Here is a 27744-nt window from a genome sequence, read left to right on the forward strand (position 1 = left end):
TTAGCAAGACGAGTACACTACCCTCTTAGCAAGACGAGTACACTACCCTCTTAGCAAGACGAGTACACTACCCTCTTAGCAAGGCGAGTACACTACCCTCTTAGCAAGGCGAGTACACTACCCTCTTAGCAAGGCGAGTACACTACCCTCTTAGCAAGGCGAGTACACTACCCTCTTAGCAAGGCGAGTACACTACCCTCTTAGCAAGGCGAGTACACTACCCTCTTAGCAAGGCGAGTACACTACCCTCTTAGCAAGGCGAGTACACTACCCTCTTAGCAAGGCGATATCCCCCTTTGTTATTCATCTTACATGGCAGTTTTCTGTGATGCATTTATCTCATTCTCCACCATTCTCCTTTTCTTTTTCAAACAGCACATTTTGTGACGCAGCACAAGGCCCGGTTGATTCAAACGGTTTCCGCAGTCATGGCTGTCGTAGACAGTCTAGGAGATGCATGGGTCCATCCTGAGCTCTATGCTGAGATCCAAGCCGAGAGGACCAGCATGAGCCGGATGAGGATGCTGTATTCCAAGGTGCTAGAACCAGGGGGAACACGTGCCAGAGCAGCGTTTTACGATGCCCTTGAACAACACCAGCGCCACCTGTTGGAGAGCCATGGTAAGATCAGACGCACTGCTAAATGACCTCTCACACACTGTCTCTCCCTTACATTTATATATAAACTGAATATATTTGTGATTTTCAGAACACGTATGCCTTTAATTTAAAGGCAAACCCAACAGTCGTAAAATAATGTATAGCCGAAGTCTATATATATGATCTATATCAGGGGTCTGCAACCTTTATATATATGATCTATATCGGGGGTCTGTATCTCTGTCTATATATATGATCTATATCGGGGGTCTGTATCTCTGTCTATATATATGATCTATATCAGGGGTCTGTATCTCTGTCTATATCTATGATCTATATCGGGGGTCTGTATCTCTGTCTATATATATGATCTATATCAGGGGTCTGATCTATATCAGGGGTCTGTCTATATATATGATCTATATCAGGGGTCTGATCAGGGGTCTGATCAGGGGTCTGATCAGGGGTCTGATCTATATCAGGGGTCTGATCAGGGGTCTGATCAGGGGTCTGATCTATATCAGGGGTCTGATCAGGGGTCTGATCTATATCAGGGGTCTGATCAGGGGTCTGATCAGGGGTCTGATCAGGGGTCTGATCAGGGGTCTGATCAGGGGTCTGATCTATATCAGGGGTCTGATCAGGGGTCTGATCAGGGGTCTGATCTATATCAGGGGTCTGATCAGGGGTCTGATCTATATCAGGGGTCTGATCAGGGGTCTGATCAGGGGTCTGATCAGGGGTCTGATCAGGGGTCTGATCAGGGGTCTGATCTATATCAGGCTCTGCAACCTTTTTCACATGAAGTGCCACGTTTGTATTTTCTTGATAGTCAGAGTGCCAAATCAACATTAGGTTTAATTGACAGGCAGCACATCATGATACAATTCCAACTGATTTTGACTATCCATATACTGTACATACTTTATTTAATTTTTCTGAGCATGGTAATGATCATTAGATTCAAAGCGATATCCCACTTATATCCCAGACTCGCTCCGCTCAGCCAGTCAGAAAACAGTACTGTTTGAATGAATGTAGAATTATGTCTAAGGGACATAATTTAATTGACTAAATGATTTTCAATATTTTATTTCAAAAATAAAAATCCTCTCTCTCATGCTTATGCTAGTGTACCAGTGATTACCCTCCCGCGTGCCTACGGTTGCCTACCCTGATCTATATGATGCACTGCTCCGTGAACTAGTGGTGCGCTGCCACTCTCTAAACTACTAATAATATCTCTCTCTCTCTCTCTCTCTCTCTCTCTCCCCCCCCCCCCTCTCTCTCTCTCTCTCTCTCTCTCTCTCTCTCTCTCTCTCTCTCTGTCTCTGTCTCTGTCTCTGTCTCTGTCTCTGTCTCTCTCTCTCTCTCTCTCTCTCTCTCTCTCTCTCTCTCTCTCTCTCTCTCTCTCTCTCCCCCCTCTCTCTCTCTCTCTCTCTCTCTCTCTCTCTCTCTCTCTATCTCTCTCTCTCTCTCTCCTAGCAGATGCCAGTGATGTTGGAGGGTCGTCAGGTAGCAGTCTCCTCACAGCATCCCCACAGCCACCCCAGGATGGTAAACAATCATGTATTTCAACTGGCAGATGTTTACACACATTAAAAACAGAAAAACCTTGATGTGCAATGATGTACAATCTCCAGCCAATTGATTTTTTACTAACAATCATTACAGTTGTGGTGCTCATGTCCAGTGGTGGACACTACTACATTTGCTTAAGTAAATTACAGATCCAGATTTTCTTTTTACCAGCTGCAGGCTGGGCTACATTCTCTCGTGTTGGTAGTGGCAACTTATCTTCTTATTGGCTGCCGTAGTCGCCTATCTTTCTCATTGGCTGCCTCGTCTCTAAGCAACCACACACTTCTTGCCTCTAGCCGACCTCTCAGCCAATGGGATAGTATTGTATTGCAGCGCCTGCATCTTTCCGCGTGCTGAAAATAGCCGCTCTACAAGCTCACAACCTGTTGCGGAGGCGACGCGTTCTGAGCTTGCAGATCAGCTATAATTTCAGCATGCAACACATCGTACGGCGAAGCATAAGTCAGGCTTCACTTTGTTTTTAGCCGAGGCGACGTGCAAGGGCCACGGCAGAGACATATTACATTAATTTGGTGTTGGACTCAGGTTTACTATGCTTTTAGCAGGACTTGTGGCTTTGTGCAGTGCTTTAATTTGTTTCCACACACACACACATAGCACAATTCTGCAGATATAATAATAGGCAGCTGGTAATTAATTGATGTTCATCAATTCTTGTTTCTTTTTTAAACTTATGTACAGTAGAGCCTTAAGGCCCATTTTTGTTGTTTTTGTTTGTTTTGTTATGTTTTGAACATAATTGCACGTGTCTAGAGGTTAATTTGATTACAATTAAATTACAAAACAGACTAGGCTTCTGTTGTCTAGCGATACAATTGGATGTTTCACATTCTGAATAAAGTGTTGTGTGAAGTTAACAAAAACTATATTTATATGAATATCTAAAATAACTGTTCCTTTCCTTTCAGATTGGCTGGTGAAAGCACAAGGGCATGCACGCCCTATTACCTTCTACCAAGCCAGGCTCAAAACAAACGTTGAGGACCCGTTCGCGAGTCTTCCTGAAGGGACAATCCAAATGACTGATAAGAAGCTTTTTAAAGAATGCTACACACGTCTCAGAGTCATACACATGGAAGTCACAGAGCTCAGCAGTGAGCATGAGGTCACACTGATGGACCTGAAGAAAGCAGGGTGGGAAATCCTACTCAGTGAAATCTTTGAAGACCCTTCTGGACACAACATTCGCATAAGAACAGTTCTGTCCATTGGTATCGCTGGAGTTGGCAAAACCTTTCTCGTACACAAGTTTGTCTTTGACTGGGCAAAGAATTCCATTCAGCATCCTCATCTCATATTCGTGTTTCAATTCCGCCAGCTAAATTTGCTGAAGGGACAAAGCTTTCGTTTGTCAGAGCTAATTCACAAATGCATCAACGCAACCAAATGCATCCCAGAAGAGGCTCTTAATTACATCTTCACAACACTGCAGATGTCAGGGATCTCTAACTACGACAAGAGTCCCTTCAAACTTCTCTTCGTCCTGGATGGGTTAGATGAAAGCTCATTGGAATTGAACTTCAACGTGGACCACGACTGCTCTGGTGACTTCACCCAGTCCACCATACTAGAAGTGCTTCTTGTAAACCTCATACGAGGGAAACTTCTTTCCTGTGCTCACATCTGGATAACCACACGCCCTGCAGCAGCCAAGCTGATCCCTTCTGCCTTATTTGACATAGTGACCGAGGTCCAAGGGTTCACTGATGACATGAAGAAGCAGTACATCAGGAAGAGATTCATTGATGAGAACCAGGCTGAAAGAATCATCTCACACATTGAGGCATCAAGCAGCATCTACAACATGTGTGAAATCCCAGTCTTCTGTTCAATCACTGTCACCGTTCTGTTGAGGATAGACCTGAAAGGAGAGCTGCCAGAAACCCTGACTGACATGTACTGCCACTTCCTGTTGGTTCAGACAATGAGGATGAAGGAGAAGTACAATGAGACTGAGGTGAATCCAGAGGAACTAATTGTGGCTTATAGAGCAGTTCTTCTGAAGCTGGGCAGGCTGGCATTTGAACATCTGCAGAAAGGCAACCTTATCTTCTACCAGAAAGACCTGGAGAAATGTGATCTTGATATTAAAGAGGGCCCACTGTACTCAGGAGTGTGCACAGAGATCTTCAAAAGAGACAGTGACTGCTTCCAGGAAACCGTCTACTGCTTTGTTCATCTGAGCATACAGGAGTTTCTGGCTGCAGTTTACCTGTTCCACTGTTTCACAGAGAGGAAGATGGAGGTCCTGGAAACATTCCTGGATGACAGGTCTTACCTCCAGAAGCTGTTACCAAAATTAATGTCCCACTTTCAGCTCAGGTCCATGGATGACTTTCTGAAGAAAGCCTTCCTCAAAGCCATGAAGAGTGAAAACGGCCACCTGGATCTCTTTGTCCGCTTCCTTCATGGTCTCTCACTGGAGACCAACCAGAGACTGTTACAATTCTTGCTGGGTCACACGGAGAACAGTCCAGAGAGCATCCGGAGAGCCATCTGGAACCTGAAGGAGATGAACACTGCGGATGCCTCTCCTGACAGCTGTATCACCATCATCCAATGTTTGATGGAGATGAAGGACCAATCAGTAGAACAGGAGATCAGAAAGTACCTGTCATCAAAGAAGTGGTCAAAGAAGGAACATTTGGTCAAGGGGCTGAATTCTCTGCGAACAGACGACCAGTACCTTGATGTTGATGAATACATCATGATACGTCAACTAGCACTCATGTTTCACAATCTGGGAGATGAGTTTAACAACCGCGCAATACTCTTACGGGAACAGAGCGGCCCCTGGTACCGTCCTGTAAATGTTTGGGTATATTTTGTCAGGAGGACATTCGGATGTAGATCTCGATATATATTCGATGTATTGTGTTTTTTATATTGGTTTTTTTAGAAGCCGGTGACTTTCACTGTGCTACATTTAAAAAAAGATTGACTCGACAACATTTCTAGGAAGGGACTCTTGGGACCTATTATGATTCATGAATGGAAGGGATTATGAATTAACAACTTCAGCCCTATTTCAAATAGTGACAATTGCAGATCTACAAGCTCACAATGTGTCGCAGTGCGACATGTTGTGAGCTTGAAGATCTGCTATTTTCCTATGAGAGGCATTCTAAAATACCGTCCTTTCAATGATTGACGCCTGCGGCTGTAGCAATATTTTTTAAAGAAGTTTCTCGTAGGTTTGATTTTGTCGTTTTAAAATGACAATGTCATCTCTATACACAACCCGCAATGTACTATGAAATCACTCAATCTGTGTATCAAAAGTGCTAGGGAACATTTGAGTAGTACCAGTGACAACCATGAGGAACAGACTGCGTGACGACCACAAAGAGGGTGGTGACATCTGGAGAGAGAGCGACCGGGGGTGGAGAGGGTTGGCAGCCCAAAACACTTCTTCCATGAGGATGGCTACAGACTGCAGTAAAACCTGCAAGGAGGGTTTAAAGACAGCCTCGGTGCAGCTCGAGAGGCTGGCTGTAGCTCGAGTTGTACCGAAGCTGACATGTGTTCTGTTCAGCGGCAACGACGACGCAACGCACAGAAGGATTCTGCACCTCTGCTCAGACGAAGGAGGAGCCAGGCCTGGACACTGTTTATTGTTTGTGAACGATGCCATGTCCATCTGCAGTTCTCATCTACCGTGAGGTTGACTCTTGACACCCATATTTCATGTCACTCTAAACTGTGAAGATTTGAAACAGTGCCCCGTGCACTTTCCATTCATCTATCCATCCATCTTCAACCGCTTATGCGTAGTTGGGTCGCGGGGGCAACAGCTCCACCAGAGTTTTCCAGACTTCCCTCTCCAGTGACTTCCAAGGCCAGTGAGTTGATGTGTTTCCTCCAACTGCGCCTTGGTCCTTTTAGAAAATTGTCTCGTGTTTAGCAGCCCAACGGTCTCTTTCCCTGACTCTAATATGTTTCCTTGGACCATCTGTGCTCTCAGTAACAATAATAAATATGTCATAAGAAGGTTAGAGTCAGCATTCCACTAGGTCGAAGATGAAACTGCTACATTGACATCAGCCTTGGAGGGCGAGACTTGACAGCGGAGTACAGGAAGAAACATTCCCATCCTGCAGATGTCACTATTATTCACTATTGTAAACCTCCGACCGCAGAAAGGGTTTACTTCCTGGTGTCAAAGGGTTGTTTTGATTACTGTCATATAGAATAAGTCCACTGACTTGTCGTCAGGGGGAGAACCTTTTTGTATGGCTGCTTTGTGACCCCTTATTTCTCCCCAATATAATGGAATTATCATTGAAAACTCGTCATGTCTTTCATTCATTCTGGGTTTTTACAAACGGAACCATAAAGTAATTTTACTTGGATACTCTTTTTAACTATTCATGTAAGGTTGATAATTATGCTAAAGGTATTCATACTCTGAATCATATTATGGTTAACTTTAAACAGGAAAGTTAAAGGACTTATAACATAAAATTGTGTTTTTGGGGCTCCCATATGTGTTTTCTATCCCCACAAATAACCAATTTTGAATAATCAGGCTTTCATATCATATAGGTGCTTTAAATTGCTCTCAGGAACAGCTCAACTGATTTTGTCCTCATCGTGATGTCATCAATGTCACCCTACTTTGTATAATTCCTCCTAAAATGTTAAATGGTGCATTTATATAGCACCTTTATCCAAGGCGCTTTACATAGATTGTGCATTACATTCACCCATTCATACACCGATTGCGGCGGAAGCCATGCAAGGTACCAACCAGCACACCGGGAGCAATTTGGGGTTCAGTGTCTTGCCCAAGGACACTTCGACATGTAGACAGGAGGAGCCGGGATTTGAATCGCCGACCCACGGATCATTGGACGACCTGCTCTACCTCTTGAGCCACAGTCGCCCCCCCTCCTCTTCTTCAGTCTTCAGTTCCAAATTTGCATTTCCACTGTGTTGATTTCACCATTGTTGATTTTCCAAGGTGGCATGGAATGGAAACAAGCCTGGTTTTATCTAGCATCAGTATTATAATGACTCAAATATTAAATAATCTGCATATCAGCACCCCCACCACCTCAGGACATTGTGGTACTGCAGCTAAAACTGCTTTCAAAGTCCAGAAAGAAAAGGACTGGTTATATCAGAGTGTGATTGAGGCTCAAACCATTTAGAAACAAGTTTGAGGGACATAGACAATATGATATTAAATATTAAAAACAAATGCATGTTATTTCTGCTTTAAAGGTTTATATTTACAGATTGGTGATCCGTTTTTCTGATAAACACTTTACATGCCTATGGTATTTGGTTTGAGTATTCCTACTCTATTACATTTTTACATCTGGTAAATGGGTTTTCCAACTATATGGTTATTACATTCTGGCTTATGTCCAGTGGTCCTTCCTGAGTTATCGAAATTGCATATTGGATAATACATACCATAAATTATATATCAAAATCCCACAGTGTCGCCAACATCTCAACAGCCATCTTCCCCATTGACTGTCTCTTAGTCTTGCAGGAGACAGTGGAGCTGTAGTGCCACTAGGACACAGGACAGACGGTGGGGGCTGTAGTGTAGCATGCCACTAGGACACAGGACAGAGACAGTGGGGGCTGTAGTGTAGCATGGCACTAGGACACAGGACAGAGACAGTGGGGGCTGTAGTGTAGCCACTAGGACACAGGACAGACAGTGGGGGCTGTAGTGTAGCATGCCACTTGGACACAGGACAGACAGTGGGGGCTGTAGTGTAGCATGGCACTAGGACACAGGACAGACAGTGGGGGCTGTAGTGTAGCATGGCACTAGGACACAGGACAGAGACAGTGGGGGCTGTAGTGTAGCATGGCACTAGGACACAGGACAGACAGTGGGGGCTGTAGTGTAGCATGCCACTAGGACACAGGACAGAGACAGTGGGGCTGTAGTGTAGCATGCCACTAGGACACAGGACAGAGACAGTGGGGGCTGTAGTGTAGCATGCCACTAGGACACAGGACAGAGACAGTGGGGGCTGTAGTGTAGCATGCCACTAGGACACAGGACAGAGACAGTAGGGGCTGTAGTGTAGCATGGCACTAGGACACAGGACAGACAGTGGGGGCTGTAGTGTAGCATGCCACTAGGACACAGGATAGAGACAGTGGGGGCTGTAGTGTAGCATGGCACTAGGACACAGGCTGGGCGGGGTCCTTGGTCGGGTCGCCTGGAGGAGGGTGTCTGTTGTAAGACCCAGAAACACCCAACGATGCCAGGTTTACAACACTGATGATGTGTCCAGGTTACTGCATCAGTAGATGTTTAATCAACTGAACTGCTGTGTCATGCATATGCTATGTCATGCATTACAGTCATATAGATCAATGTAATTAACGGCAAACTTAGAAGAAGTGGAGTAATTATAATAGTGATATTAGTTATAGATATGCTTAAAGGACCACTTCACCACTTTTTTCAACCTACCTTCATATAATTGTTCCTCACTAATGATCATGATAAAATAGCAAGTCACACAGTCTGTGGCCTCGATACCCAGGCTTTCATTACACAGTCTACACTGTGGGCAGTTCAGAAACCCGTCTGTGTCTCATAGGAGGGCTGTGGGCAGTTCAGAAACCCGTCTGTGTCTCATAGGAGGGCTGTGGGCAGTTCAGAAACCCGTCTGTGTCTCATAGGAGGGCTGTGGGCAGTTCAGAAACCCGTCTGTGTCTCATAGGAGGGCTGTGGGCAGTTCAGAAACCTGTATGTGTCTCATAGGAGGGCTGTGGGCAGTTCAGAAACCCGTCTGTGTCTCATAGGAGGGCTGTGGGCAGTTCAGAAACCTGTATGTGTCTCATAGGAGGGCTGTGGGCAGTTCAGAAACCCGTCTGTGTCTCGGGCTGTGGGCAGTTCAGAAACCCGTCTGTGTCTCATAGGAGGGCTGTGGGCAGTTCAGAAACCCGTCTGTGTCTCATAGGAGGGCTGTGGGCAGTTCAGAAACCCGTCTGTGTCTCATAGGAGGGCTGTGGGCAGTTCAGAAACCCGTCTGTGTCTCATAGGAGGGCTGTGGGCGGTTCAGAAACCAGTCTGTGTCTGAGGGCTGTGGGCAGTTCAGAAACCCGTCTGTGTCTCATAGGAGGTCTGTGACAATAAAGTTGTATCGCATGGCATGGCATGGCATGGCATGGCATGGCATGGCATGGCATGGCATTGTATCGTCGATACGATCGATTGATCATTATTCGGGCAATCCGAACCTTGCCATTGTCTATAGAAGGTAGAAGAACTTTATCAATGGCAGTTATCATCCAAATAGTTACGGCAATAAATCATGTTCATTATTAGTGTCATTGTAACGGAATAGTGGGACTTGCTCTGTTGCTCGTATTCATATAGCTTTGAAATCATGATTTTAAACATAGAAGCAAAATGGTGTTTAAAGCATTATGGACACAAGGAAGTTGGACCCTTGGGATTTCTTGGTTTTAACATCTTCTTAAAATAAATCGAAAAATGTATGTTTTTGTTTTTGAGGGGCGCTAGCCCTCCTATATCCAGCTTATAGTATAGTGTACTGTATGTTCACAAACATTAAATTCTCATTGACAATGAATGGAGAATTTTACGTCATAGCGTCTATTTTACGTCATGATGATGTACGATGATAAGAGCGCCGATCACTTCACACAGGTGTGATTTATGTTGTTTTTGAGGCGTGCTACTGCTTAACCTGACTCCGCCAGATGGGGCAGCAGAGAGTAATACTGCTAGCCCCTCCAATCATCGGCTTTTTGAAAATTACGTCATATGGCAGCCAAGTCTATGGACTTTAATATTTGTTTTTTAGGGCACTAAATAAGGGTGTGAGGGAGTGACGTCATGAACGTTCTGGATGATGTGTCACAGGTGAGTTAGTAGACCTGTGGAGTATTAAAGACAACAACGCCACACTCTCACAAACCCCGGCCCAACATGGCCGCCGAAAATGAGCGAGTGATGCCGATGATAGTGGCGGCGGAGCCTGTCCCACCCCAGCCTCGACTAATCACATGGCCTGATGATGATAACACTTGGACGAAGACCCCCACGGAGGAGACGTTTCGGGACAGGTTCGTTAGGAGAGCCCGGGAGAACCCCTTGGTCCCGGTGGGCTGCGTGGGAACGGCAGGGGCTCTGCTGTACGGCCTCAGGGCCTTCCATCAGGGGAACGAGAGGCGCTCGCAGACCATGATGAGGCTGCGCGTTCTGGCTCAAGGCTTCACCGTGGGTGCCTTCATCCTGGGCATCCTCGTAAACCCCCTGAAACCCAGGAAATGAAGAGCGCTAGAGCGAACTCTCTCTCCTCCGTCCTGATACTCCTGGACCTGTCTGCAGCGTTCGACACGGTGAACCATCAGATCCTCCTCTCCACCCTCGAGGGGATGGGTGTCTCAGGCTCTGCACTCTCCCTGTTTGCATCCTACCTGACGGGTCGCTCCTACCAGGTGATGCTGAGAGGGTCTGTGTCAGAACCACACAGGCTCACAACTGGGGTTCCCCAAGGCTCGGTTCTGGGTCCTCTTCTTTTCTCTCTCTACACTACATCTCTGGGTGCTGTCATCCACTCCCATGGCTTTTCCTACCACTGCTATGCCGATGACACCCAGCTGATCCTCTCATTCCCCCCCTCTGATACCCAAGTGGAGGCACGCATTGCTGCTTGTCTGGCTGACATCTCGGAGTGGATGTCGACAAACCACCTGAAGCTCAACCTGGACAAGACCGAGCTGATGTTCCTCCCGGGGAAGGGCTGTCCGCACCGAGACATGGCCATCACCATTGATAATGCTGTGGTGACCTCAACTCGGACTGCGAAGAATCTGGGTGTGACCCTAGACGATCAACTGACGTTCTCGGCAAACATCGCATCAGTGACAAGGTCCTGCAGATTCCTCCTCTACAACATCAGGAGGATTCGCCCCTTCCTCACGGAGAAGGCAGCCCAGGTGCTCATCCAGGCTCTCGTCATCTCCCGCCTGGACTACTGCAACTCCCTCCTTGCTGGTGCTCCGGCATCTGCCATCAGACCTCTGGAGCTTGTTCAGAAAGCTGCGGCTCGTCTGGTGTTCAACCGCCCCAAGTTCTCCCACACAACCATCCTTCTCCGTTCTCTACACTGGCTCCCCGTAGCGGCTCGCATCCAGTTCAAAACCCTGGTGTTAGCCTATAGGGCAGTGAAAGGAACAGCTCCTTCCTACCTCCGGGCTATGGTCGATGCCTACACCCCTGCCCGACCACTTCGGTCTGCCACCTCGGGGCGACTGATTGCCTCGTCACTCAAGGGTCCTTCTGGCCGATCCACACGGTCATGACTCTTTTCTGTTCTGGCCCCACAGTGGTGGAATGAACTTCCCACTGATGTTAGGACAGCAGAGTCACTGCCCATATTTCGCCGCAGGTTGAAAACCCACCTCTTCAGGAAACACTACCCTTCCTCTCTGCCTGACCTACTTGTTGTTAACTAGTTGTACGAACGCTTGTTTTCTATTGTTGTATTGTTTATTGGATCTTGTTTAGTCGATACACTTAATTGTTTTAGCTCATGCTCATTTGATTTAGCTATTTTGTCTCATCTGTTTAAGGAAATAGGTAGCTGATATATTGCACTTTTACCTTAGCGCTAGGTATACTCTTGGTTGCTTGTTTTTGCAGAAAATGCACTAAAGACTTCTGGTGATTAGTAGTTTTTGTTCCCTACCTATGTTGAATACACTTATTGTAAGTCGCTTTGGATAAAAGCGTCTGCTAAATGACTGTAATGTAATGTAATGTAATGTAATGTGTGTGGCGTGCGTTATGAGCCCTGTGAGACGCAGATCATTTATAGGTTGGAGAACGTTGACAGTTATTACTTGCGCAAGCAGAGCGTGCAAGTAATGTTATCAGTCAGGTGCTATGTGCGTATGTCCCTGACACTGAAACATATCATTACGTCACCATCGTCAACCAATTATACCCTGGCGTTGATTCATAATCTTCATCACGATTCACCGAAAGCATACCTGCAGCTTCCGTATGTCCGTATGTCCGTATGACATCATATCACGTGCATTCTAAGGGACAATGGTACATATCTTCATTGGTACGCGTCATCAGTGCCCATACCCGAGGTGGGGTTGGCAAAAAGGGCCTTTCTGTGTGGAGTTTGCATGTTCTCCCCGTGTCCCCTAGGGTAGGTACCCTCACATGTTCTCCACGTGTCCCCTAGGGTAGGTACCCTCACATGTTCTCCCCGTGTCCCCTAGGGTAGGTACCCTCACATGTTCTCCCCGTGTCCCCTAGGGTAGGTACCCACCCTCACATGTTCTCCCCGTGTCCCCTAGGGTAGGTATACCCTCACAAAAAACATTCAGTAATCCTGGTCTCTAAACTGGGAAAGGAACTGGTGAAACTCCCCCCTGTCAGGTGAAAAGAAGCGGCTTGGACTCCTCATGCATAGAAGGAAGTATAAGGTCAGTCCGCTGCCGCACCCCCACTCCCCCAGGTTGGCAGAGGAAGTGTAGCGCCAAGGATTACATTAGATAATTGACTAAATTAATAGTGAAAAATAGTGAAAAAATGGGTTGCAAAATCGCGGAATTTAAAAAATATATATAAGCCACCCGTATATCTCCATATATGGAGCCTGGCTCCACTGGGGCCGCAGCACTTGAAGCGCCGCAACGCCCAGGTGTCGCTCGTGCCATACTGATGAATATGGACTGTCCTCAAGACCCAGTAACATACTCCGATTTACCAAAAAGTGGCCCAATTCAGCTGATATCACCCTTTATTGTGTTGTGTTGAAAATGTTATCTGGTCATTGTTAATTTGAAACGATTGAGAGAGTTAAATGATAATCTTAATAGATTAAGATTAACATAATATACCCTGGTATCATTGATATACAAGTCTTGTTTTCTCTCAGACAGTGCACTAGTATACAGTGGTTCATAAAGTGGGGTCCAGGGATTGAGGGAGTTCCAGGGGTCCCCAGCTAAATGATAGTTTGGAACCAAATGGACCCTTATGGGTCTGTAACTCTGAGAGTGTACAAATGGAACCAAATGGACCCTATAACGGGTCCATTTGGTTCCATGTGTACACTCTCATTCCACTGTTACGTTCTTAGCTTACGTATATTCATGATAACTTCTTTGTATATATGTGATGTGTATTGCCATGCTTTTTGTTCTTGCTTAATGTAAGACGCTCTGGATTCAGAGCGTCTGATAAATGCCTAAATCAGGAGTGGGCAACTTTGTGGATGGAGAGGGCCAACATATTTCCACACTCACTCCAGAGGGCCATTGTATATTACGTTACTGCCGTAGCAAAAATAGCTGATCTACAAGCTCAAAATGCGCCACGGTGCGACGCCTTTTGAGCTTATAGATCAGCTATCTTTGCTATTATTGTCTCCACCAGTAAATTAAGTAATTTGACATTTTAACAATAATGTAACTCTTGTGAAGGGTCCATTTGGTTTAATTTTACGCTCTCAAGAGTTAAAGACTTAATTCGGGTCCAGTTGGTTACCAACTCTCCATCATTTAGCTGCATGGGGACCACCTGGAACGCCCTCGGGGACCACTGCTGGTCCCCGGACCACTGGTTGAGAACCACCGGTTTAAGATGAATAAAGATCAACTCAAATGTGAAAATGAGTGAAGTGCTCCTTTAACCGGTCAAAAGGCACATACAAGTTTCACTGATACAAGATCCATGAAAAAAGAAAAATCAGTCTTCTGTGAATCTGAAGATTATTTCAATTTATTAAAGTGGCTTGGCAGAGCATTTTAACACTTCATTCCTTTGCATCCCTTTGTTGGCCTTTTCGGCTTATATGGAGTGTTTCCTGGAAGCCTTCCTGGAGTGTTTCCTGGAAGCCTTCCTGGAGTGTTTCCTGGAAGCCTTCCTGGAGTGTTTCCTGGAAGCCTTCCTGGAGTGTTTCCTGGAAGCCTTCCTGGAGTGTTTCCTGGAAGCCTTCCTGGCCTTCCTGGCCTTCCCGGCTTTCCCGGCTTTCCTGGCTTCCCTCTTCCGAAAACGCCATCCAAAATGGCGGGCTCCTGCACACCTCCAAAGCCTACCAGTGAGAAAAAGAGTTGAGTAGATGGATGCTTGTAGATCTGCTATTTTTGAAAAATCGTGAAAATGTGGTGGATATCTTTGAATATATATTCAAAGATATTCGTTTTTAAATACATATAATTTTAGGGGTCCTTGACATGAAATAGTTTGAGAACAACTGATAGAAACAGAGGTTTTTCTGAAAAGAAAACTGTCATGATTTAGAAGACATTTGTAGAATCTGATATCAGGTCGAAATGCGGTTAAGACAAAATGAAGATCAAATCAAATCAAACCAATGGCAGATCGGACAGTACCGGCATCAGCAGCAGCAGGGCCTGCAGGCGGCAGCACGCCATCAGCGGCAGCAGCAGGGCCTGCAGGCGGCAGCACGCCATCCACGTTGGCGGGGACTGCAGACAAGGATTGCAATCCTCCCATTGCCCTGGAGGCAGCTGCAGGACCTGCGTTTCATACAGAACATGACGGAGGAGGTTTCATACAGAACATGACGGAGGAGGTCTGTTACAGTGAGGTCGGTTGTATTTTACACTGAGCAGAATTTATAGTATACATTATCAAACACACATTCATGGTTCATTATTATTTTTTCCCCACAATTAGCCCTTATTGCACCCATATATTTGGTGGTGCAATCAATGTCATTATAGGTGAAATTATTCATGAGATGAATTGAAGTATTTTGTATTTCTAAAATAGCAGGTCTATAAAAAAGCTCACACCCGATGTGCCAGTTTTGGGCTTGACATAGACAGACATTTTAAAACAATAAAAGTACTATTATCATTATTGTTATTTTTCATAAATAGTAGACACAAATGAACCTGAATGAATGTGTCTGAGGGCCCTATTTTCGTTAGTGATAAATCCCTTATCACAAAACGTATTTTTTTACTATTTTGAAAAACATATAATTGTTCAGCTATCCGATCTAAGCCTATATTAACTAGTTGTGAGCTTGTAGATGTACTGTACATACCTGACCTGTGGGCCATTAGAACTGTTCTGAATGATTCTGTACTGTACTGTACTGTACTGTACTGTACTGTACTGTACTGTACTGTACTGTACTGTACTGTACTGTACTGTACTGTACTGTACTGTACTGTACTGTACTGTACTGTACCTACCTGACCTGTGGTAGCCTGGCTAATAAGCCAGACTAATATCACACAACACTGTCGCGGTATATTAGTCTGGGCTGGCTCCACTTGGATTTCATTTCCCGGGGGGCGGGTTCAAACATTTTCTCTTTGACGCAATTGGTCAGAGCTACTGTCAGTCAAAGGTCTCAAGCATTGAACGTCACTGTACCAAAGCCCGCCCATATTGCATACCGTGTCCCGATTGGCCCGACCTGTTCTCGGTTGTAGGAAAGAGGCGTGCTACTGAGCCTCGCCAGACCCTAATCCGCTGGCAGGCAATTTTTTTTTTGCCAACGGCTGATTCGGTCTGGTTTATTAACCAGGCTAGACCTGTGGGCCATTAGAACTGTTCTGAATGATTCTGTACTGTACTGTACTGTACTGTACTGTACTGTACTGTACTGTACTGTACTGTACTGTACTGTACTGTACTGTACTGTACTGTACTGTACCTACCTGACATGTGGGCCATTAGAACTGTTCTGAATGATTCTGTACTGTACTGTACTGTACTGTACTGTACTGTACTGTACCTACCTGACCTGTGGGCCATTAGAACTGTTCTGAATGATTCTGTACTGTACTGTACTGTACTGTACTGTACTGTACTGTACTGTACTGTACTGTACTGTACCTACCTCCACTGCAGACCAGAAGGAGCACCAAGGCCATGGAGAGCAGCATTCTCATCTGCATCTACAGTAGTAACAGTTCATAATGAAGAAAACATTGACACGTTAGAGCTGCTATTCTGCTTCACCATCACATTATGATAAGTACAATTAATCCACTAAATGTTTGCTAGAACAAACATGTTTATGTAGCCTACAACATGGGTGCCCAAAGTGGGGTCCGGGGACCCCTGGGGGTACTTGAGGGAGTTCCAGGGGGTACCTATAGCTCAATTAGAGATATAAGGAACCAAATGGACCCTTATGGGTCTGTAACTCTGAGAGTGAACAAATGGAACCAAATGTTCCATTTGTTCACTCTCAGTTAAATTAACAGTGTTTTTACAATATAAATTGGGGTACCAGAGGTATAAATGCCATTAAATCGGGGGTCCGTAGCCCAATGTGTGTGAAAATCACTGCTAGAGCTGTAAAAACCCTCCCTTATCGGGGTCACTGGCACATGATTTCAAATGGGGGGTCCGTGGCCAAATAAATGTTGATTTGGGGGTCCTTGACACGAAAAGGTTTGGGAACCACTGGCCTACAATGCTTTGTTGGGTATGTCGTGTATTTTGGACACGAAACACCACGAATTACTTAACCAAAACGGGAGAGCGGAGATAATTGTGAGACGGCAGACAGAGTAGATGTTCCTCGGAGATGTTGGTTTATTTCGAAGTACACAGCATAGCAAAGCATGGCATAGGCTCCTCAGCCTTTCGGCCTCGGACAGAACTGACCCAGTGTTCACATTTTCATCTGATTATAAAGAGTTACAAATACACATAGCTCCAGACAGCTGGCCACTGGCCACCCTATAGATAGGTAGAGACCCCTTGAACCATTTACCCTTTGATCAACCCTTCTGTTCCTTCATGTCAACGAACTCCTTTTGTCATACAAAATAGCACAGAAAGGCATAGCAAATGGCAAAGCCCTCACCACATGGGATCGGGTGTGGGAGCCTAAAGTGGAGACAGTCACTATACCTACTGAATAAACAGGATCACCCATATGCTATGAGCACAGTAGCACACATTATGGATAGAATTATGATTTCCAGATTCCACATAACCCCCCTTATGACATATATGTCATATAAAAAAATATGGAACCATAATTCTTACCAGTTACCACCCCCCTTGATCCTCAGCTTAACAATACATTCAAAACACCTGAATAACAGCATTACAGTACAGAACTTCCTAAATGGTTTTCAACACAAACATTCAAGATTACACAACTTGACATAAATGAATACATTACAGTAGTTGCCCTGTAATTTAATCACTATCCTGACAAGTATCTTAAACAATGGATAATGGAAAATGATTAGTAAGTTACAATTAGCTGACGTTTAAACAAGACATTGCCGCTTTCAGGAAATTTAGGACCTGCCATAACATATCTATACGTTTATAATGCTTTAAATAAAACTCTGCTCCACTAAGGTATATAGAACATACACACCAAATCACATGAAACTCTCTCTTTGGAGTTTCACAGGACCAAAATCAAAATAAGTCTCCAGACCTATCCTGACCATAATAAGAAAAGATAAAAATACATTAACAGGCCAGAGTTTAAGCAATATTTAACTAATTAATACTCTCTTCGCGTCTCGAGGAAAACCCCTATTTGATTCACAATTAGGCTACTTATGAACCAACTTACCTAATTATACGACAAAACATACCAACATGAGGCCTATTAATTCATGTTGAAACAAACACGACGCACAATTTTGAAAACAGAGAGAAGGAAAGTGCGTCTTCCCTCTGATATGATGAACAAAGGAAAATCTTCTGTTTGCTGCATTCCGTTACCTCAAAGTTCGCTTCAGCCACGGATCAAGTTGAGAAAATGTTTACCGCTGTTTTCGCTGAAAGTTCTCAGAATCATCTCATCACCATCTCCCCCCTCCCAGCTCTGAAACAACAGAGATGGGAATACGAAGAGAAAAAGGCCGCAACGTAACTTCATCACAGACCCCGCAGGTCCGCAAGGCCCTCAGCTTGTGTCGTCAGTCGGTCATGGAAAGCGGAAACCGCCGCCGCCACGCCAAGCGCCGAGTGGTCGCCTCACCCCGTCGTGGACCTCCGCTGGCGTCCCCGTGCCGTGCCTCGCTGCATCGCTCCTCTGCTCGCCGTCCCCAGCGTAGAGTTGACGATCGAAGGCCCCCGTGTGGCTGTCCGCTCCTCGTCGACCGCTCCTCTGTCCACTGGCCAGTTGGAAAGAGACGCACGTCGTCGCTGCGCAACACTCCTCATCGCGGTGGTCCGTCGCCATCCTCCCCCTCGGTCCGCTGGAACACGTCGTTGCCGTCCTTCACAAAAACTCGCTGATTAGACTGAATAAAAAAGCCGCTGATTCTTCCTGTCTGGCGCTGGAACGCACCAAAGACACCGGTTTCGTCGCACCACATGTCGTTCCCTTCGCCTGACGCAAAAAATGCATCAACACGACCGGGTCGGCACCACATGTCGTGTATTTTGGACACGAAACACCACGAATTACTTAACCAAAACGGGAGAGCGGAGATAATTGTGAGACGGCAGACAGAGTAGATGTTCCTCGGAGATGTTGGTTTATTTCGAAGTACACAGCATAGCAAAGCATGGCATAGGCTCCTCAGCCTTTCGGCCTCGGACAGAACTGACCCAGTGTTCACATTTTCATCTGATTATAAAGAGTTACAAATACACATAGCTCCAGACAGCTGGCCACTGGCCACCCTATAGATAGGTAGAGACCCCTTGAACCATTTACCCTTTGATCAACCCTTCTGTTCCTTCATGTCAACGAACTCCTTTTGTCATACAAAATAGCACAGAAAGGCATAGCAAATGGCAAAGCCCTCACCACATGGGATCGGGTGTGGGAGCCTAAAGTGGAGACAGTCACTATACCTACTGAATAAACAGGATCACCCATATGCTATGAGCACAGTAGCACACATTATGGATAGAATTATGATTTCCAGATTCCACAGGTAAAAGAGTAACCACCTATAAACACGATTTATTTGTAGATCGGCTATTTTCAAATCGTCAAAGTAACTAGCAACTGAAGTTTTCAAATAATTGTAGTGGAGTAAAAGTACAAATTGTGGCTATGAGATGTAGTGAGGTAGAAGTAAAAGTACTGGAAATTGGAAATACTCAAGTCAAGTACAAATACCTCAAAATTGTACAGCACGGATGTTACATGAAAAGGCAGATGCCTTGCGTTCTTTTGTGATTGCGTAATGTCATTCAATTCAACGGGTCACCACCAGACCCACCACTTTTGGTGTGTATGTGTGACCCACGGCTGACGGTAGGCTAGCACTGGTCTTGTTTTTATGTCGCACCTGTGGCCTGGAATCCAAACCGACTTGCTCCGGGCCAAATATAATTTACAATTTAGGCATTCAAATTGATAGAAATAGTCATCAAGAATCATAAGTAAGGGCCTGGGCCATGGCTCAGCGGTCCAGGCACCTTGGCTGGTAATCCAGTCTGGCAGTGTGCCGCGGGTTCGACTCCCGATCCCGACGGCCTTTACTGCATGTCTTCCCCCCCATCTCTCTCCCCATTTCCTGTCAGCCTACTGTCTGTCCCTCCATAAAATATATAAAATAAAGGCGAAAGCCACAAAAAAACATTACAAAAAAAAAAATCATAAGTAAGCTAAACACCTAAGTATCTGTCAAATGAAACAATATGTATACACTAAAGAGCACACTATGCTATCTAAATGACATAAGCGTAGCCTTTACAAATGTCTGTATAAGGTCGTCGAGGCTAGTCCATAATATCATACAATATCCAAGTGAACAGAAGATGGACTTACCATTCAAAGTTGTGTCTGTCCTGTTGTCTGGTTGCTTCTGGGATGAATCAACGTGTGTCTGTCCTGTTGTCTGGTTGCTTCTAGGATGAATCAACGTGTGTCTGTCCTGTTGTCTGGTTGCTTCTAGGATGAATCAACGTGTGTCTGTCCTGTTGGCTGGTTGCTTCTGGGATGAATCAGCGTGTGTCTGTCCTGTTGTCTGGTTGCTTCTAGGATGAATCAGCGTGTGTCTGTCCTGTTGGCTGGTTGCTTCTGGGATGAATCAGCGTGTGTCTGTCCTGTTGGCTGGTTGCTTCTGGGATGAATCAGCGTGTGTCTGTCCTGTTGGCTGGTTGCTTCTAGGATGAATCAGCGTGTGTCTGTCCTGTTGTCTGGTTGCTTCTGGGATGAATCAACGTGTGTCTGTCCTGTTGGCTGGTTGCTTCTGGGATGAATCAGCGTGTGTCTGTCCTGTTGGCTGGTTGCTTCTGGGATGAATCAGCGTCACGATGTAACAACACCGAATGAGGAGCTGGACTTATAAAGGCTCAACAGAAGCCAAAATGTGACCTAACAGGATCTGACCTTCCGGATCAAGTACTCTGTCAGTCCGCCTCCTTTGCCCTGTCTAGATGTATTGTCCTGCCTAAGGGCTACCGTTGCATCACGTAGGCCTACATTTATCTCGCAACAGTGAACTGATTCCCCAATTGGTTTACTGCTCTGGGGGGTGTTGGGCTGGGTAGGATGAGGTGTGTGTGTGTAAGTGTGTGAGTGCGTGAATGTGCGTGTGTGTGCGTGTGTGCATGCGTGCATGCATTTGTGCGTGCGTGCGTGCGTTTGTGCGTTCGTGAGTGCGTGCGTGCGTGCGTGCGTGCGTGCGTGCGTGCGTGTTGTAAATGCATTACCTCATTTACAAGAAGTGTCCACAATAATTAGAGAACGTTGAAGAATTGTTATTTTGATCAACGTTTGCAAAAAGCATGGAATTGTAGACAAAATCGTATCCAACGACAAATTATTGTTTAGTTTTGGGTCTGAGAGGCTAAATGTCATCAAATGGTGGTCCGTGGCTCAAATGGGTCTGAGAGGCTAAATGTCATCAAATGGTGGTCCGTGGCTCAGATGGGTCTGAGAGGCTAAATGTCATCAAATGGTGGTCCGTGGCTCAAATGGGTCTGAGAGGCTAAATGTCATCAAATGGTGGTCCGTGGCTCAAATGGGTCTGAGAGGCTAAATGTCATAAAATGGTGGTCCGTGGATCAGATGGGTCTGAGAGGCTAAATGTCATCAAATGGTGGTCCGTGGCTCAAATGGGTCTGAGAGGCTAAATGTCATCAAATGGTGGTTCCGTGGCTCAAATGGGTCTGAGAGGCTAAATGTCATCAAATGGTGGTCCGTGGTTTTTGTATTGAGTTGTGCTTGAAATGTACTGTAATTCTGCAAACTATAAAATGTCAATCAAAAAACCACATTGGGGGCAGAGAGGGGCTTAGTTGACAAGGTTACAACTTAACCTCTTGAGCCCCATTGCCCCCGCCGCGGCTGTCCACCTCTGAACAGCGCTCAGCGGGTCAATGGAGACCCAATTGGTCTCCGGTTCCAACTCCGATGTTGCGGATTTTCCCTCCAACGTTGAAGCACCTAGTGATGGGAGATTAATCGGCAAACACATCGGTATCGGCCGATATTGGCCTTAAACCAATGAATCGGTAATCGGTATCGGTAAAATAATATATCGGATTTAGCAGATATTTAATGTTATTATAATTATGTTGAAAAATGCATTTAAAAAAGCCATATCAGTGTTTTCTGGGGAAGCTTTCGAAAGAGTCAATAGTTGGAACATTTAATACTACATTCAAGGAGTTTATGTTGGGATGTGAGTAAACATTTCAATAACGGTGCATCCCTAGTCTTGGAATAAAGAGGCATTGCCTTTTTCAAATTCTGTTTTTTTTCTTCAGAATGGACAAAATAATGATATCTTTTTTAATACAGAATGAGATCATATCGACATCGGTTATATCGGTTATCGGCCATATTAGCAATTAATTAATTATTAATCGGATATCGATATCGTACAAAATGTCTCATCGGTACATCCCTGCTCGGACCTACTGGTTAGAGCGTAAGCTGCAGGCGGACCCGTGGATTTATGACCAGGAAACCCTGTGCAGCTGGGGGGGGGGGGGGGGGGGGGGGGCTGTCGCTCCGGTTCGGCCGCTACCCTTTTATTACTCTTTGGCTTTAAAGAAATGCAGTCAGTCGACATTTTGTAAAAGCAGGTTAAAAACGCTTTTGTTTCGTAAACTGACATTGTTATACTACTATGTTTGTTTTTAACTTGATTGTTTTATATTGTGTCCACTGTACAGCACTTTGTAACCTTGTTTCGAAAGGTGCTTTATAAATAATATTGACTTACTTACTTACAAATGTAACTTAGCCGAAAGTTATTATGATTATCTTGTGAATTAAAACAAATGTGTATATTATTACGGGAACAAATCAAAACGTTTAGTGATGAAGGAATCTCAGTTATTACATTTTATTTTATAATGTGTTAATATAATATTGTTTGTTTAATTATCTTTATGTTTAATTATCTTTAGGCTATTGTTATGAATGGGTTCACATTTGAGTGTGATGAGTAGGGATGGAGGTGTAGGCTGAAGCTAATTAGCTTATTTTGCCTACCCTCACCAACTACAAATAATATACATGATAAACAGAGAAAACAAAAACAAAGTAATAAGTATATGTAGGTAAACAGAAAAAAAAAACAAAGAGAAAAAAACAGAACCATTTTTCTTTTTTAACAGTGGTTATCAGATCATGATAATCCATGTATTGTTGTACAATTGCATATAACATGATAAATGATATATAGATGTATGTACGTACATATACATATCATACTATATGTATAATAGTCAAAATATCAAATACAAGATCATAAGCCGTGTCTATACTTATTTATCATCTTGTTTTGAAACATTTTTTTTAATTTAGTAATTATTTCCCACTTCCCACTTTTTTTGGTGACGCAACTGTCAATATATTTAGTCTTAGTTTTAGTCACCATAGCTTAGTTTTTATTTCGTTTTCGCCAGTGATTATAAGGTAGTCGACGGACATTTTTCCCGTCATATTTTTTAGTTGACAGAATCAACACCTCCACCTCTCCTGAGTGAGAGGTGGAGGTCAGGTGGAGAATGGGAGCAAGCAGGAGTGTTACTGAAAACAGAGCTGAGAGCTCAGCTGTGGATGGATCTACTGGACAATCTTATGTTTATGTTTATTTTATTTATTTGATATGGACATAACAATCACATTGCTCATTGCACAGTTGTACAAATAGTAGATGCGTCATTTACAGTTTGTTAGCACATGTGCTAATTTTCACCACTTGTCCACAGGAGACTTTTCTAAAAAAATACAGGGACACTATAGTTTAAAAAAACACCCAATCAAATACAAAAAAGTATACATTCTAATAATATTTACAGCACAATTACAATATCCATTACATAATCTCTAATACAAAAGTAAACATACTCACTCTAATAACCAGTCAGAAGCTATACATGTGAACACAGTTGATTTGATTTCAACCATAGTTTGAGTCCTCTGTAGAACACGTTACCATCCGACTCTAGTTTTAGAACCGTAGGCAAAGAGTTCCATAAGTTTGCTCCCTTTACTGAGAAGGCAGACTGTCCGAATGAGTTGTTACACCTGGGAACAGTACAGTTACCACTTGTTGAGGCTCGTGTGGTTGCTCTACCAGAGCTCGGAAGTCTATCAACCAGTCCAGAGAACAGAGGTGAAACATGACCATGCATGTAAACATTTCCAACTAACTTGTATACCTACTGTAGTACAGTACAGTAACTGTACTCTGTGACCCTACATGGGTTCTTTCAGGAGTCACAACTCGTAAAAGATACAGGCTAAACAGGTGAAACTTAGAGAGGCCCAAAGCGCACCAATGATTCACCATGCAACTCCTTGTAAACCAAACGGTTGCGAGCAGTTGGTTGCATGTATGGTTACATGAAACCATTCTCCCCAAAGGAAGTTGGTGTGACATGTCCTTAAAACTGTTTGGTTGCATGGGTATGGTTTGGGCCTTAAAGTGGTAGCCTGGCGGGGCCAGACTACCACTGTCAAGACATGCTATAAGTCTGTTTCAAATGCTATCTAAGTCTAAAAAGTGCTATCTAAGGGGGTAGGGTAAGTGCTATGGGCCATGATGGAGTCAGAAAAGGTGGGTTTTCAGACTAGGGCGGAAGATTGGGAGTGATGCTGCAGTTCTGACTGCAACGGGGAGTGCATTCCACAGTGATAATTACCTATAGCTCACAGGTTGCGTCGGCAGAGACAAACAACAGGATTATTTTTCCTTTGATGTACAGTAGATTGATGTACAGTAGATTGATGTACAGTAGATTGATGTACAGTAGATTGATGTAAAGTAGATTGATGTACAGTAGATTGATGTACAGTAGATTGATGTAAAGTAGATTGATGTACAGTAGATTGATGTACAGTAGATTGATGTAAAGTAGATTGATGTAAAGTAGATTGATGTACAGTAGATTGATGTACAGTAGATTGATGTACAGTAGATTGATGTAAAGTAGATTGATGTACAGTAGATTGATGTAAAGTAGATTGATGTACAGTAGATTGATGTAAAGTAGATTGATGTACAGTAGATTGATGTACAGTAGATTGATGTACAGTAGATTGATGTAAAGTAGATTCCACACATTCTGCGTTGAATCATTTTAACCTTACATGCTTTGTTTAACGCAGCCAACAGGATCTGTTTTTCCATTTGACATAGATTCCACACATTCTACAGTGCATTGCGTCATTTTTAACCTACATCTTTTTGTTAAACGCTTGTTAAACAATCACGGTTGAAATGTAATATTTGTAATCATTTTTAGATTGCATTTCACTCATTCTGTTGAATTTTATTCAGGTGTGTGTAGAAACATAGAAATGTATTTATTGAAGACTCTGACTTTCAAATGTACTATAGTGTACATTTTGTTTTGATTGCATTGCTGTATTGTTGTATTGTGCCTTTTGCTTTGGCAATGTAAACGTATGTTTTCTCATGCCAATAAAGCCCTTTGAATTGAAAAAAATAAATAATAATAATTGTGTGTAAAATACCTTTGATGACCCAAAATCTAATTCCAACGCCCTACCAACAGTCATTGAGACATGCAAATCCCTTGACTCCTTCAAAACCGCTCTCAAAGGGCACCTACGGATGGCTGCAATTCGAAACTGGCCCCCGTAAAATCTGAATCCCCCCCCACCCACCCCCCCTCTTTTTCCCTCATATTTATTTTCCCTTTTTACCTCCATTATGATGAATTCCTGTTCTGTTCTTTGTCTATATAGAAGTGTCTATTTGTACGTCTCTAAATGTTTTGATGAATTGAACATGGTGGACCCTCTTGTAAACAAGTGTAATGCTTAATTGGGTCGTCAACTCACAGTTAACAGCCTTTGTATTGAGTTTGTGCTTGAAATGTACTGTAATTCTGCAAACTGTTAATAAATATTTCAATCAATCAATCAATCAAAACCGTCAGTATGTCGCAATCCCACCGTTGGGAATCCCAGCAGTACTTCCTTCCACCACTGCATCTACAAAGGTAGATGGCATACATTGCTAGAATATACCACTAATTATGTGGAAGTTAGACACACATTGTATACAAGCTAGATGACTATATATTTATGGAATTAAACACAGACCTTCACAAGGCATTGCGCCTGCCTACACATTCTGTTTTCCTTTTTCTTTTTGCTATACTGCTGATAAACATTACTAAGTAAACATTAGTATCATTAACACTGACTCTGTTTGACCAGAATGGAACAGAGCCTTCATTAGTATCATTAACACTGACTCTGTTTGACCAGAATGGAACAGAGCCTTCATTAGTATCATTAACACTGACTCTGTTTGACCAGAATGGAACAGAGCCTTCATTAGCATCATTAACACTGACTCTGTTTGACCAGAATGGAACAGAGCCTTCATTAGCATCATTAACACTGACTCTGTTTGACCAGAATGGAACAGAGCCTTCATTAGCATCATTAACACTGACTCTGTTTGACCAGAATGGAACAGAGCCTTCATTCGTATCATTAACACTGACTCTGTTTGACCAGAATGGAACAGAGCCTTCATTAGTATCATTAACACTGACTCTGTTTGACCAGAATGGAACAGAGCCTTCATTAGTATCATTAACACTGACTCTGTTTGACCAGAATGGAACAGAGCCTTCATTAGCATCATTAACACTGACTCTGTTTGACCAGAATGGAACAGAGCCTTCATTAGTATCATTAACACTGACTCTGTTTGACCAGAATGGGAACAGAGCCTTCATTAGCATCATTAACACTGACTCTGTTTGACCAGAATGGAACAGAGCCTTCATTAGTATCATTAACACTGACTCTGTTTGACCAGAATGGGAACAGAGCCTTCATTAGCATCATTAACACTGACTCTGTTTGACCAGAATGGAACAGAGCCTTCATTAGTATCATTAACACTGACTCTGTTTGACCAGAATGGAACAGAGCCTTCATTAGTATCATTAACACTGACTCTGTTTGACCAGAATGGGAACAGAGCCTTCATTAGCATCATTAACACTGACTCTGTTTGACCAGAATGGAACAGAGCCTTCATTAGTATCATTAACACTGACTCTGTTTGACCAGAATGGAACAGAGCCTTCATTAGTATCATTAACACTGACTCTGTTTGACCAGAATGGAACAGAGCCTTCATTAGCATCGGTTACACCTGTGAAGGAAGTAGAGAAGGGCCCAAGTTCTTTCTAAAATGGCGTATGTGCATGAAGCCTATTCAAACCATATATATTAAAAAAATCACACCCGTGTGAACTGAGTGGTGTAAGGTCTTATATAGACTGATCAGCTGTGTTCTGACATAATGTCTGACGTAATGAAATCACACCCGTGTGAACTGGGTGACCATAGCAACCGTGTCATTTTTTGACAGACAGACAGACAGACAGACAGACACGTAAACTAACAAAGCCAGTTGTAGGAGTGGTTTACACCACTCAAAAAATAGATGCCTCAATTGGCCGCTGCAGTTCGTCGGAGCGACGTGTGTTGAAGGAGGGGCGGAAGAATTCACACTGGGAGAGGAAGTACGCCGGAAGTGTGGAAGGCACGTTACGTCATGCTGCCACTCAAGTGATTACTGGCCAATCACAGCGCATCTTTTCCGGGACTTACAGGCGTGAACATGCGCTCTGTGACGCACACTCGTGCTTCCGTGGGGCTTCGCAAGGAATCTTGGGGAAGTTTTGCCCTCCCTTGAGCACATACCGCGATGGTTTACCAGGCTACATTTCCACTGTGGTCCTGATGGTTTACCAGGCTACATTTCCATTGTGGTCCTGATGGTTTACCAGGCTACATTTCCATTGTGGTCCTGATGGTTTACCAGGCTACATTTCCATTGTGGTCCTGATGGTTTACCAGGCTACATTTCCATTGCGGTCCTGATGGTTTACCAGGCTACATTTCCATTGTGGTCCTGATGGTTTACCAGGCTACATTTCCATTGTGGTCCTGATGGTTTACCAGGCTACATTTCCATTGTGGTCCTGATGGTTTACCAGGCTACATTTCCATTGTGGTCCTGATGGTTTACCAGGCTACATTTCCATTGTGGTCCTGATGGTTTACCAGGCTACATTTCCATTGTGGTCCTGATGGTTTACCAGGCTACATTTCCATTGTGGTCCTG

General features: G+C 44.1%; 1 protein-coding gene and 1 long non-coding RNA gene across 2 annotated transcripts; both read left to right on the forward strand.

Annotated features, from left to right (window-relative positions):
• Positions 1-551: 551 nt before the first annotated feature.
• On the forward strand, positions 552-3335 carry LOC306925893. The gene is made up of 3 exons (XR_013790319.1): positions 552-621; positions 2089-2157; positions 3111-3335. It is a non-coding gene; the product is annotated as an uncharacterized lncRNA (long non-coding RNA).
• Positions 3336-10138: 6803 nt separating this feature from the next.
• On the forward strand, positions 10139-10483 carry LOC306927334 (HIG1 domain family member 2A, mitochondrial-like; the record flags this gene model as incomplete). Its single annotated transcript, XM_079507045.1, has 1 exon — positions 10139-10483. One exon carries the CDS (start codon positions 10139-10141, stop codon positions 10481-10483), a length of 345 nt encoding a protein of 114 aa, XP_079363171.1.
• Positions 10484-27744: the final 17261 nt, after the last annotated feature.

The sequence above is a fragment of the Electrona antarctica genome (assembly GCF_951216825.1).
Source record: "Electrona antarctica genome assembly, chromosome: 7".
NCBI lineage: Eukaryota > Metazoa > Chordata > Actinopteri > Myctophiformes > Myctophidae > Electrona > Electrona antarctica.